Source organism: Furipterus horrens, unplaced genomic scaffold (assembly GCF_987537825.1).
Source record: "Furipterus horrens unplaced genomic scaffold, mFurHor1.1.pri manual_scaffold_4, whole genome shotgun sequence".
Classification (NCBI taxonomy): domain Eukaryota; kingdom Metazoa; phylum Chordata; class Mammalia; order Chiroptera; family Furipteridae; genus Furipterus; species Furipterus horrens.
The window spans coordinates 181,666,539-181,681,439 of record NW_028327174.1 but is presented as its reverse complement, the minus strand read 5'-3'; the positions used below and the strand labels follow the sequence as shown (position 1 = coordinate 181,681,439).

The 14,901-nt window shown below is 34.4% G+C and overlaps 1 protein-coding gene across 2 annotated transcripts in view; it reads right to left on the bottom strand.

Moving 5' to 3' along the window:
* Nucleotides 1-14,901, bottom strand: part of TMEM38B (transmembrane protein 38B) — a 48,092-nt gene that overhangs the window by 6,280 nt on the left and 26,911 nt on the right. For both annotated transcript variants that reach the window (XM_090275947.1, XM_090275948.1), the window contains exon 5: nt 12,182-12,299. In XM_090275947.1, the coding sequence (XP_090132073.1) occupies nt 12,182-12,299 (118 nt within the window). The remainder of the gene's footprint in view (nt 1-12,181; nt 12,300-14,901) is intronic.

Genomic DNA, 14,901 nt, shown 5'->3' with positions numbered 1-14,901 from the left:
GATCCAGTTTCATTTTTTAGTATGTGACTATCCAGTTCTCCCAATACCATTTATAAAAGAGTCTATCCTTTTCTTGGTTCCTTTGGCATAAATTAATAAACCACATGTGTGGGTTTATTAATAAACCACATGTGTGGGTTTATTTCTGGGTTCTCAATTCTGTTCAATTGTTCTATGTGTCTGTTTTTATGCAGATACCATGCAATCTTGATTACTATTGCTTTATATAGTTTGAAGTCAGGGAGTCAGGCCTCCAGCTATGGTTTTTCTTTCTCAAGGTTGCTTTGGTTATTCGAGATCTTTTGTAGTTCCATACAAATTTCAGGACTGTTTGCTCTAGTTCTGTGAAAATGTCACTGGAATTTTGTTAGGGATTGCATTAAATCTGTAGATTGATTTCAGTAGTATGCGCATTCTACCAATATTACTTCTTCTAATCCATGAAAATGAAATACCTTTCCACTTATTTGTGTCTTTTTCAATTTTAACCTTTAATCTTTTCAGTATACAGGTCCTTTGCCTCCTTGGTTAAATTTATTCCTAGGTATTTTACTCTTTTTTATTAAAATGGCATCATTTTCTTAATTTCTCTTTCCAATAGCTTTTCATGTATAGAAATGCATCAGATTTTGTACATTGATTTTGTATCCTGCAACTTTACTGAATTTGTTTTAGTTCTAAGAGTTTTTGGTGAAGTCTTTAGGGGTTTTTGTATGTAATATCATCTCATCTGCAAATAGAGACAGTTTTAATTCTTCCTTTCCAATATGAATGTCTTTTATTCCTTTTTCTTGCCTAATTGCTCTTGCTAGGATTTCTAATACTATGTTAAATAGAAGATCTTACTGTTTTCAGCTTTTCACTTCCGATTATGATATTAGCTATGAACTTGTCATATATAGCCTTTATTAGGTTGAAGTACACTTCCCTACACCAACTTTGTTGAGAGTTTTTATCATAAATGGATATTGAATTTTGTCAAATGCTTTTTCTCCATCTATTGAGATAACCATGATTTTTATCTTTTATTTTGTTAATGTGTTGTATCACAGTGATTGATTTGCTGATGTTGAACCATCCTTATATCCTTTGCCATGAATCCCATTTTATTATGTTCTATAATCCTTTTAATGTATTATTGAATTCAGTTTGCTAATATTTTATTAAGGATATCTGCATTTATGTTCATCAGGAATACTGGTCCTTAATTATTTTCTTGAGGACACCTCATCTGGTTTGGTATCAGGGTAATGCTGAATTTGTAAAATGAGTTTGGAAGCATTCCCACCTCATATCTTTTGGAAGAGTTCCAGAAGAATTGGTATTAATTCTCCTTTGAATATCTGATAGAATTCACCAATGAAGCAACCTGGTCTTCTTAAACTTTTGTTTGTTGGGAGCCTTTTGATTACTGATTCAAAAATCTTACTAGTAATTGGTCTGTTCAGATTTTGTATTTCTTCATGATTCAGTCTTGCTAAGTTATATGTTTCTAGAAATTTACCAGTTTCTTCTGGGTTCTGAAAATTGTTCATGTATAAATATTCATAGTAGACTTTTATGATCCTTTGTGTTTCTGTGGTATCAGTTGTAATGTCTTCTCTTTCATTTCTGATTTTATTTATTTGAATCCTCTCTTTTTTCTTAGTAAGTCTATTAAAGGTTTATTAATTTTGTTTATATTTTCAAAGAAATCAACTCTTAATTTTATTTATCTTTTCTACTGTCTTTTATTCAGTTTCAGTGATTTTTCAACCAGTGTGCTGCAAAAATTTTTTCAATGTGCAATACCTTACTATTTAGTCAGAGGCACTGACAACCTCTTTTTCCTTAGATTGTCAAATTTAAAAAATGACAACAACCAACCCAATAGCCATTTGGTGTGAATGAATAAAATTTATACCTATTTTTGTCAGATCAGCAAAATAAATTATTTTGGGGGATGCTACAGAATTTTAGTAATTAGTTTACATGTGTCATGAGATGAAAAATGTTGAAAAGCACTGGTCTATTTCATTTATTTCTACTCTGACATTTGTTGTTTCCTTCCTTCTACTAATTCTGAGCTTCATTTGGTCTTCTTTTTCTAACTCCTTGAGTTGTAAAGTTAAGTTGTTAGAGATTTTTTTTTTTTTTTGCTCCTTAAAGTATGTATTTATCACTATGAACTTTACTCTCAGAACTGCTTTTGCTGTACCCCATATGTTTTGTAATGTTTTATTTTCATGTTCATTTGTATCAAAATAGTTTCTGATTTATCTTTTGATTTCTTCTTTGACCCATTGCTTGTTCAGTAGCATGTTGCTTAATCTCCACATATTTACAAATTTTCCAGTTTTCTTCTTGCAACTGATTTCTAGTTTCATACTAGTGGGGTCAGAAAAGAAGCTTGATATGATTTCAGTCTTTTTAAATTTACTAAGACTTGTTTTGTAACCTAACATATGATCTACTCTGGAGAAGGTTATATGTATGCTTGAGAAGACTCTGTATGCTATTGCTTTTAAATGGGATGTTCTAAATATTCTGTTAAGGTCATATAGGCTAATGTGTCGTTTGAGGACTACGTTTCCTTTTGATTTTCTATTTGGATGATCTATCCACTGATATAAGTGAGGCATTGAAGTTCCCTACTATTACTGTATTGCTGTATATATCTCCCTTTAGGTCTGTTAATATATGCTTAATAGGTGCTCCATTTTGTTGCATAAATATTTGCAAATGTTATATCCTCTTGTTGACTGACCCCTTTATCATTATGTAATGCCCTTCTCTTTGTCTCTCAATTAAACTTTGTTTAATTGAGAGACAAAGAGAAGAGAGAGATAAAGGGCCAGAAAACTTAACTGAAAGAATAATGGCTGAAAACTTCCCTAATATTGGGGAAGGAAAGAGACAAACAGATACAGGAAGCCCAGAGACTTCCAAATAAGAGGAACCCAAAGAAACCTAAACCAAGACAGGTCGTAATTAAAATGTCAAAAAGTTAAAGACAAGGAGAGCATCTTAAAAGGAGCAAGAGAGAAACAACTTGTTATATGTTAGGGAACCCTCATGTGACTCATAGATTTATCAACAAAAACCTTGCGGGCCAGACGTAATGGCACAATATGTTCAAAGTGCTGGAAGAACAAAACAAATAAACAAAAAAATGTTTAACCAAGAATACTCTACTTGGCAAACTTCTCATTCAGAACTGAAGGAGAGATAAAAGAGTTTTCCAGACAAGCAAAAGCTAAAGAAGTTCATCTTACTAGGTGAGCCTTACAAGAAATGTTAAAAGGGCTTTTTTTAAGCAGAAAAGAAGGATGTTATTAGGAACAAGAAAACATGGATGTTTGTATCTCACTGATAAAGGTGAATATATTGTAAAGGTAGTTGATTAATTATTTATGAAGCTAGCATGGTTAAAAGACAAAAGAAAAATAACTAATGATTAAGGGATACACAAGATAAAAAATGTAAAATGTGACATCAAAAACATAAAAAGTATGGTGGGGCAGAGTAATAATGTAGAGCTTTAGAATGTGGTCAAACTGAAGTTGTTTTCAATTTAAAATAGACTGTTATAAATATTAGTTGTTAGATGCAAGCTTCATGGCAACCACAAAGCAAAACCCAATAATAGATATACAAAAGATAATGTGAAAGGAATATTAGCATACCATTAAAGAAAGTCACCAAATGAGAAAGGAAGAGAGCAAAAGATGAAGAAAGGAACAGAAAGGAATTACAGAACAGCCAGAAAACAATTAACTAAGTGACAATAAGTACATGCCTGTCATTATTTACTTTAAACGTAAATGGACTAAACTCTCTAATCAAAATACACAGAGAGGCTGAATTGATTAAAAAATGAAACCCACCTATATACTACCTACAAAATTCTGTGACAGGCTTTTGGTCAAGTGGTTTCCATTAAAAAGTACTGATTTTAAAAACTACTAACTTAAAAAATGCCACACACAAAAACGGACACCTATATTGAGAATGTGAGTCTGCTTGGTGTTGTCTCGTAAGTCCCATAAGCTATCCTTACTTTTAAAAAATTCTATTTACTTTTATGATTGGATGAGTTCCACTGCCCTCTCTATGAGCTCACTGATCCTTTCTTCTGCTTCATCTAGTCTGCTGCTGAAACTATAGTGCATTTTTCAGTTCAGTTATTGTATTCTTCAGCTCTGTGACTTCTTTGATTCTTTCTTATATTTCCTATTTCCTTTGTTGAAGTTCTCACTGTATTCAAAATGTGTTCTTAATTTAATCTTTAGCAGAAGCAAACTAAGCTAGGTTCTAGGAAATCTTCATTTTCTATACATTTATACTTAATGCATAGAAAGAAAGTAACTCATTAACATAATATCAGTCATATCTTTGGAATTCCAAATAAGCAGTATAACCACAAAAATGCATTTAGTATTCAAAAGAAATAAGAAAATAAAATATAATCCACAGTCTACCTATCATTATTGTGCACTTAACATGTGCCAGATCTGTGAAAAGTATCTTACATTACCTTATGCGCGTTACATTTAATCCAACAACTACTCTATTATTGCTCTCATTATACAGATGTGAGACTGAGGCCCTGATAGGTTAAACAAATTGCTCAAAGTCACAGAGCTAAATATTTAAGTGGTAAAGCAGTTTGGAACACCCAGATTTTGAGTTTAACCACTAAATATACTGCTGCATTCTATCATAATCTAAATTCACAGACTTTCAGTGAATTGCAGAATACTGCCACTAGGAGGTACTGTAGAAAGTTTCTAATCATCCAATTTTTCCATATATATTTATTTATGTAAGCAATCAAGACACTGAGAGATGCAATAGGGAGTGCTCTACCAATCCTTTATCTGGCAAAATATACTGTGTTCAAAGATGTACAGATTTTCTAAAGAAATCAGATTGGTGCCAAAATGGATTTGAGGGGAGAACTTTAAGGACTATAATGGTTCCAAAAAGCCCATGAATTTCCAAGGATCAATTCCTCCACCATATCTCAGATAATGAATCAAACTAGAAAATTTTTAATCAAATTTCAACAAGAGGCTCCACATAATCTACTTGCCTGAGGACAATAGAATCAAGAATAAATTCTTATTAACTGCAATACAGTGTAAGCAATGCAGAATTGGGGACAAAAACAGGTGTCCATCATAAAGGGGAATGAATAAATGAAAATGCACACTGTGTAATTATTAAAAGTAATTAATAAAAAATATGGAAAAATTCTTAAAGCATACTGTTAAGTAAAAATCAGACAAACAAGAGCTATAATGTACTACTATCATACATAAATTTAAAATGCATGTACACGCAACACCTGAATGTACTAAATAACACTGAAGTGTATACTCTGAAACAGTTGATTTTGTTATATGAATTTGACCTCAATAAAAATAAAGACAACAGCATTTTTTATTGCATGCACATGGACATCAGGCCAGCTTATGTCAGACGTTAGACTCAGTTTTTCACTAAAATCAATACAAAAGACAGAAATATAAAACTGTTAAAAGGCACTGGAGAACCACCAATACTGAAAGATCCTGATGAGGTATGATCCCTGACAGAAAGGATGTTAAACAGGTGAACTCCACATTCACCCTTGGCTTTTTCTTTAAGGATATGTGTCCATTCACAGCATAGGGGAATAAAAAGTGGGAGTCCCAAACGAGCTAAAGAGACTGAGGCTGGAGCCTGAGAAGGGCAAAGCATCTAGGATTTGAGGGCGATACAGCTCAAAGAGGAAGAAATCACGTAAGTGAACCTAAAAATCCATGCATAATTTGTCCTAGAGAAATTCACCAATCCTAAACTGTGTAAGCATATAGGGTGATTTCAAAACCTAGCAGACAGCAATAGCCGGGATGCCAAAGAGCTGAGCAGCCACTTAAGCATCCAGCTGCTTGGTCTGGGAAGCCAGGTTGAAGTTCAAGGCTAGGCTAGGTGGAACTGCTCAGAAATACACCTCGGGCTTAAACTGACACCCCAAAAGGGTCACATTCTAGAAGACAAGTATAAAATATGGACTAGAACAGCATTAACGAAGTCTAAAACCAACTATCAACAGGATTTAAATAACCTGCTTCTGCATTATACCTGGCTGCCAGAAGAATACTCAGTGTAGTCCCTGCCCTCAAGGACCCTATAAACTAGTCAGAGACAAGCAAGTAAATCAGTAATTACAGAACTAGTACAAGGAAAGTGCAGTAATGGAGGTTTTCCAGAAACATTTAAGTACAGGATATAGATTTGGAAGTCATTATCATAAAAGTATAAGGGAAAGCATGAATATGAATGTGGTCACCTGGGGGAGAATATAGAATGAGAAGAAATCTAAATATAATGTTAATCTCCATGCTTTTGCTATTATTGGGTAAGATCTAAGAAGAACTTCCTTATATATGGAATACGTATATAGTTTCGGTAACATGTACTAGCAAAATTATCCTCACTTCATGGACTGCCAATAAAATTAAAAGAATTCAGATAAAAACAATGGCCCACTGTCAGGAAAACAGCATTTTTTAAAACAAAATCCAACAGAAAAGAGTGTCAGGATCTAAAGTATTTCCTGAGAACATGAGCTATAGTAAGTATTTTTCAATTCGAGTGTTTTAATAGAAGCTCTACTCCCAGGAGAGTCATCACTCAGCTGAGAAGTATTGCCAACATGAGGAGTTATTGCTGAAATAGACTTAGGAAGTTCAAGGACGGACTTCTGTGAATTCAGCCTCTTATCAGGCCTTGATTCAACAAGGTGATACAAATATAATGGTAATGAATGGAATAAACCCTTATTCTTTTACAAATAAAATATAAAATTGTCTCCTTTTTTAGCAAACTATTAAAAGAAAAAGCATACTACCTAAATTAAATAGCATTTGATTTCATGGTCTCTTGCTTAAAAGGAGAAGAAAACAAAAGCTGAAGTCCTAAAAATAATCTGACATTTATAACATATCCTAAAATATAAATTAACTCAAGTAAAGAAACTGTTTAAAGCTCTGTCACATTCTTTATATAATATCTTATACTATATCACTTCAAAAATTCCCAGAAACATGTGACATGTATGTAAGTTAACTTAAAAGACACAAATAGTACTTAGGTACTTTTATATCCTCTATAGTGCCCAGCACTGAAGGTACAATAAATAAACACAACTTCTACCTCACAAAAATAATTCAGATTATTAAAATATACTTGTATATCTATACAAGCAAAACTTATGTAATTAATCTCAATCCACTCAAAACATACTTCTGTCTCCAACTGCCCAAATCCAAACAATTCTTTGCAGTACAACTCAAGTGTCTAAGCCTTCTTCAGTGCCCTCCAATAAAGTCATCTTGCTCTACAATAAATTCCCAACCACACATGGCATTACCAACCACATTTTCTGGTCACTTTTTGCTTTCGTCATTGGTGATGTCATTCATTCAGACATCAATAATTATTAGCCTAAATCACTGTCAAATAAATTAAAATCTTAAGATTTCCATTTTTATAAATGTTCTTTTCAATAAGCCAGGTGAAAATTGTTCACCTTGGTAGTACAGTCTTAGATAAGTAACTATGGGAAAATCAAATACAGAAAGACCTATGAAAAAGCATTTTGGTCATTTATCAGTCGATTAACAAATATTTATTAAAAATCTACTATATATAAAAAAATGTGCACTGGATACAATGCTAGGGATGCAATGATGAATAAAACAAAACTATTCCCTATCTTCACAAAGTTTAAAAGTATAGTATACATGTATCATATGTCTTTTCAGTCAGTAAATCTTGAGGACAGAGTTTGGATCTAGTCAAAGATCCCACACCCATCTGTATCCTGCAAAAGGCTGAATATCATTGTCCTTATCAATAGAAACAGAAAAAGGATTCAATAAAATCCAGCTCCCATTTATGACAAAAACTTTCAGCAAAGTGGGAATAGAGGGATTATACCTCAATGCAATAAAGGTTATATGTGACAAATCTACAGCCAGCATCATCCTCAATGGGCAAAAACTACAAGCATTCTCCTTAAGATCAGCAACAAGACAGGGATGTCTACTCTCACCACTTTTATTCACCATAGTTCTAAATGTCCTGGCCAGCCCTAGCTGGTGTGGTCCAGTGCATTGAGCGCCAGCCTGTGAACCAAAGGGTCACCGGTTTGAGTCCCAGTCAGGGCACATGCCTGGGTTGCTGGCTAGGTCCCTAATTGGGGGTGCGCGAGAGGCAACCCCACAGTGATGTTTCCCTCCCTCTCTCCCTCCCTCCTTTCTCCTCTCTCTAAAAATAAACAAATAAAAATTTTTTTTAATGTCCTAGCCTGAACAATCAGGCAAAATAAAAAAATAAAAGGCATCTACACTGGGAAGACAGAAGTAAAAGTGTCGCTGTTCTCAGATGACATGATTCCTTCTATATAAAACTCTGAAGACTCCACCAAAAAACTCTTAGAGACAATAAACAAATAACAATAAAGTTGCAGGATACAAAATCAATATATAAAAATCCACTGCTTTCCTAATACCAACAATGAAACTTCAGAAATAGAAATGATAAAAACAATTCCTTTTGCAATTTCAACAAAAATAATAAAATACCTAGAAATAAACTTAACAAAGGATGTGAAAGACCTATTTACTAAAACTACAAAATATTATTAAAAGAGATTGAGAAAGACAATAAAATGGAAAGATATTCTCTGTTCATGGATTGGAAAGATCAACATAGTTAAAATGTCCATATTATCCAAAGCAATATACAGATTTAACGCAATCCCCATCAAATCCCAATATCACTTTTTAAAGAAACAGAACCAAAAAATCATCAGATTTGTATGGAAGCACAAATAGCCAAAGCACTCCTGAGAGAACAAAGCTGGAGGTATCACCATACCTGACTTTAAATCGTATTACAGAAGCTATGATAATCAAAACAGCATGCTTCTGGCAGAAAAACAGACACACAGATCAAGGGAAGAGAACTGACAGCCCAGAAATAAAACCACATGTATTGCATATGGGCAAATAATTTTTGACAAACGAGCCAAAAAAACAGAATGAAGGAAAGAAAGCCTCTTCAATAAATGGTGCTGGGAAAATTGGAAAGCCACATGCAAAACAATGAAAGTAGATTACAGTTTGCCCCTATGTACAAAAATCAACTCAAAATGGATCAAAGACCTAAATATAAGATCTGAAACAATAGATTACATAGAAGAAAACATAGGTACTAAATTTAGGGACTTGGTCTTAGAGAACATTTTATGAATTTGACCTCAAAGGCAAGGGAAGCAAAGGCAAAAAGAAATGAATGGGACTGTATCAAATTAAAAAGCTCTGCACAGGAAAAAAACTGCCAACAAAACAAATGGGAGACGATATTTGCAAACAACATCTCTACAAAGGGGTTAATATCCAAAATATACAAAGAACTCACACAACACCAAACAAACAAATAATTCAGTTAAAAAATGGGCAGAGAACTTAAACAGACACCTTTCCCAAGAAGACATACAAATGGCCAACAGATATATGAAAAGATGTTCAACTTCACCAGCTATTATGGACGTGCAAATTAAAACTACAATGAGATATCACCTCACATCTGTTAGAATGGCTATTATCAACAAGACAGGTAATAGCAAGCATTGGAGAGGTTGGAGAGAAAAAGGAACCTTTATTCACTGCTGGTGGGAATGTAAACTTGTACAGCCACTATAGAAAACAGTATGGAGGTTTCTCAAAAAATTAAGAATAGAGTTACCATATGACCCAGCAGTCCCTCTTCTGGGTATCTACATGAAAAGATGAAAAACATTTGTTCATTAAAGTATTATTAACAGTGGCCAAGACACAGAGATAAGCAAAGTGTCCTTCGATGGAGGATTGGATAATGAAGATGTGGTACATATTCACTACAGAATACTACCCAGCCATAAGAAAGGATGAAATAATGCCATTTACAACAACATGGATGGACCTTGAGAATATTATGCTAAGCAAAATAGGTCAGAGAGAGCTAAGAACCATATGATTTCACTCATATGTGGAATATAAAACTGAAACTCAAGAGACACAGGCAACTGTATGATGGTTACCAGAAAAAGGGATACGAGGACATTACGGGGAAAAGGGGGCCAAATATATGGTAATGGAAGATGATCTGACTTTGGGTAGTAGGCACACAATGCAATATACAGATCATGTATCACAGAAATGTACACCTGAAACCTATATGATCGTATTAGCCAATGTCACCCCAGCCATATACAAAAAGGATACATCATGACTGTGGATTTTATCACAAAAATAAAAGGTTGATATAACCATTTTTTAAATCAATCAATATAACCCACTATATCAATAGACTATAGGAGAAAAATCATATAATCATCTTAACCAATGCAGAGAAAAGCATTTAATGAAATTTCCCTCCTAATCATGATAAAAATGCTTAGCACACTAAAAACAGAAGAAAATTTCCTCAACTTGATAAAGGGCATTTCCATATTAGCCAAAAGTAGGAGAATCCAAATATCTATCCAATTATGGATACATAAAACATAGCATATCCATGCAATGGAATACCATTTGGCAATAAAAAGAAATAACATACTGATACATACCACAACATAGATGAACCTCAAAAACATTATGCTAAGTGAAAGAAATCAGTCACAGGACCCCATATTGAATGATTCCATTTACATAAAATGTAAGAATAGGCAAATTTATAAACAAAGTAGGTTAATGGTTGCCTACAGCTGGGGCATTAAGGGAAAATGTGAAGTAACTGCTAATGAGTGTGAGGTTTCTTTTGGGGGTGATAAAAATGTTTCAATATTGATTGGAGTGATAGTTGTACAACTCTGACTATACTAAAACCCATTGAATTGTACACTTTAAATAGATGAATTGGATGGAATTTAAAACATATTTTACTAGAGCTGTTACAAAGAAATACATACGACCTAAAATTTGAGGACTGGAAAAGGAAGGTACATGTGAAAAGATATTTGTATTAACATGAATTAGCATCACAGGTCACCTCCACAGCAGAGACTATTGTCACAGAAACAAAGTGACTTAGCTTTAAGACATAAATTTATAAAATATATACTGTTTCCTTTTTTTAAGATTTTATTTATTTTTAGGAGGGGGGGAGAAAAAGAGGGGGAGAAATATCCATGTGTGGTTGCCTCTTGCACGTCCCCAACTGGGGACCTGACCAGCAACCCAGGCATGTGCCCTTGGAATAGAACCAGTGGCCCTTTGGTTCACAGGCCGGCACTCAATCCACTAAGCCATACCAGCCAGGGTTATACTGTTTCCCTTCAAGAATCCTTTTAAGAAGCCAAAAATATCTAGGCTGAGATAGAATTAGCTATAAAATTTCTCTAGGCCTAAATCATAATCTTATTTTAAAAGTAATTGTCTAGCTGTGAATAGGGAACAATATTTAATAATGGTAAGAATAACAACAATCAGAATTAGCCTCATGATACAGCTGCAAATAGAATTCATAGGATGTGTCAGACACTGTAATAGAATGACATACATCATCTCCCATCCTCTCAACAATCATATAACAAAGATGAGAAAGTCGGGCTTCAGAGACATTAAGTGACTTGCCTATTCAGGGATTAGAGAGCAAAGTTAGGTGTGAACATAAGACAACCTGTCTCTAAAACCTGTGATCTTGTATCATACTACCTCCTATCTTCAAGAAGGAATAAAGTTTCAAACCAACAAAATTAACAGACGAGATTGGCCACAAATGTCCTAATATGAAATTTCAAAATTTTAAAGCCTAAAGGAACCTCAGAGAACATCTACACAAGTACCTCATTCCACCAATGAGACAACATTGTCTTTGCAGTCTCTGATCAGCCTTGGCTATTTTCTTTCCACTACTCTCTGGCCTCCAATATACTTCTAGGCTACGTGCAAGTCTTTCCTGGTATAATTGCATAAATCAAATGAGGAATCATAAGAGAGCTAAGTTTCAGAAAGTCATGGATTTCCTAAATAAAGTCCCTAGAATTAATCTTTTTAGACTGTAATAAAAATAGAAAATAATAAATGTTTCTGTTGCTTGCCTCATATGCAGAATTCTGGTTATACAGAATTTGTAATACTGATTTATTGCTACTTTGAATTCTTACCTTTGTGACCACAAGAAAGAGGGTATAGAGGAACACAAGATTATGCCTTGATATTGCCAGATGTTCGGTGTGCTGAAATGTGAAGATAATTGACCCCAGCAGGGTCACCTTGGCAGGGCTGAAAATAAAACACACTTGAAGTCAGTAAGTATTAAACATGATCTATGCCTATATTTCTCAGAGCACCCTACAAAATACTAATTTAATGAGTTATTAATAGATGTAACACAAAAATGAATTCTGTGAATATACTTATAAAGTTTTGGAAATGCTAAGTTATATAATATTAAATACCTTTTTTGATAGCATAAAATATCAGAGATTTTAGAATGTCCATACATATGACTCTCTTGTTATAGCACATTTCTATATGCAATATTTCTGAAACATATCTGATCATATAACACTTGCTCACAAAGGATCTGAAAGTCTCATGTTCCACAGCATAATTTGGGAAAAGTAGATTAATCCTGAAAAACCTTACAATGCTGAGCAGGCTCCTTGAGTGAGATGGGGGAAGGAGAAGAAAACCCTGATTATTTTCTCATTTCCATTGTGTAAATATTCCCATCACAACCAATTTCAGGCTGCTATGTAAAACAGGGGGAAGTTATACACAATTGGATCACATGAAGCAGTACGAGCTAACTCTGGCACAGGATAAGTGCGTTAGGTCACATCCTAATAAATTAACGCTGAATGTTTAGAGTCTATAAGATGTTAATCTACAAATAAGAAGCACTACTTTCATGTCATATATTTGCCATATATTTAAAGCATATCTCAGTAACATCAATATCTATCTCTTTATGATTACATCTAGAAAAAGATAAAATAAACTCTTACTCTTAGAACGCCACATTGCAAAATATGACAGATTTAAAAGCCCCTATACGCATTTCATGGAAAATAAGTTATTAATTTAATTATTACAAGCTAAGGATTGAATTCAAAACAGGGTTAGGTTTGGGCAACAAGAGTTTGGACTTTGCTTAACAATGATCAGGCAGCATTCCTGTTTTGGAAAAGTGGTCTCTAAACTTTTGACTATTTATCTCTATTGGTAAAAAGTATTTAAGACTCTGCCTAAAATATGTTCATCAATTAATTTGTAAATTATATGCATGTACAGCTGTATTAGAAAATGTACAGCAAACTGATATTTTAACAGGATGAGATAAAAAATCAAATGAAATTAGATTTGCCTTAATGTTATTTTGCTACTCTTTGTTTCTAAGAGTTTGGTTTCTGTGACACAGTGCCTCATCACGGAATCATCTTAGCATTCTGGATTGTGTTCTCTTAGAGCATAAATCCAGAAGCAAGGAGTATGATAACAAGGACTGGAGACAATAAATTGGGGCAGGGAATTGGAAAAGGGCTGGGATTTAGGAATAAGTCGGTGAAATTGGTTAGGAAGATCAGGAAGCATTTAGAAAATTCTAATAGTAGTTTCCAGAAAAACTAGTAAATAAACTATCTGCTTCCAAAATACACTGGTGGAATAGGCACAGGATAACAGTCATAGGCATTCCCATTCCAAAAGGGAAAAAACAGAAGGACAAAGTGGCCACTGGTCCTACACAATTTCAAAATCCAGCAGGGCAAATTCCATGAGGTTTTGAGGCCTGGGAATAATCCTCTATGGCTTGTGGCTGTGTCCTCTGAGTCTGCTGTTCCAACCTCTGCACTCAGGCTCTGGCCTTTGCACATGTGACTCCAGCCTGAGTGCCTGGCCTCAGACCTCTAGGCCCATAACTCTCACCTTAAAGTCATTCCTCCTTTCCTTAAAGAGTAGCTCATGTTTGCAGCTGAGAGATTTTCTCAGCCTGTGTGCTGCCCGTAGAATTTTGGGAATCTGACAGCATTCTCTTATTTCATCTTATCTCTGCCCCTTTCAGTCCAAGCTGGCCGTGTTTCCAGTGATATAACATTTTCAAAGATCTTGTGGGTCTCTGGTGTGTGACACAGGGATCTATACTGTTAGTCAAGAAGGTTCTTCACAGATCTTTCCTGAGAAACCCCATCTCTAGCCGAGGTTTCTGCTGAATGGATCCATGTGTCACATGCCTAATCTCTTTTCCTAACTTTAGTGACAACTGTCCAGCAACACCCCGACTTCCTGTCCACAGCAGGCTTTCCTAAGAACGAGTCTCCTCATGTTATCATCTTTGGCAGTCAAGATTGGCTGAGAACTTCCTAAATCATCGAGTCTTGGTTTCTTTACTTTGCAGTTATTCTCTCAATTCAAATCTTTCCTCTCACACTTTATTATAAGCAGCAAGGAGAAACCAGTCCAGGCCTTCAACACTATGCTCTAAATCTTATCTAAATATCCAAGTTTGCTGCATACAAGTTATGCTTTCCACAATTCAGCTAATTTTTCTGCAACTATATAACTATAATCTCTCCAGGTTCTAATATTATGTTCCTCATGTCCTTCTGAGCCCTCACCAGACCTCTAACATTCTCATCTCTACCAATATTCTGTTTATGAAAATATATGTATCCTCTAAAACCACAGGCTTTCTCTGCTATGAAAAACTATTTGGTAATAGATATGAAAACTTAAACATATACACACATACACAAAATATCATAATGGACAAAAATCATAATTGCCTGACAACTTGTGAATCATTCATTCATCTAATATTTACTGTGTCTACTATGCTTGGGATACAAAAGCAATAAAAAAAGACAAAAATTCCTGTCCTTGG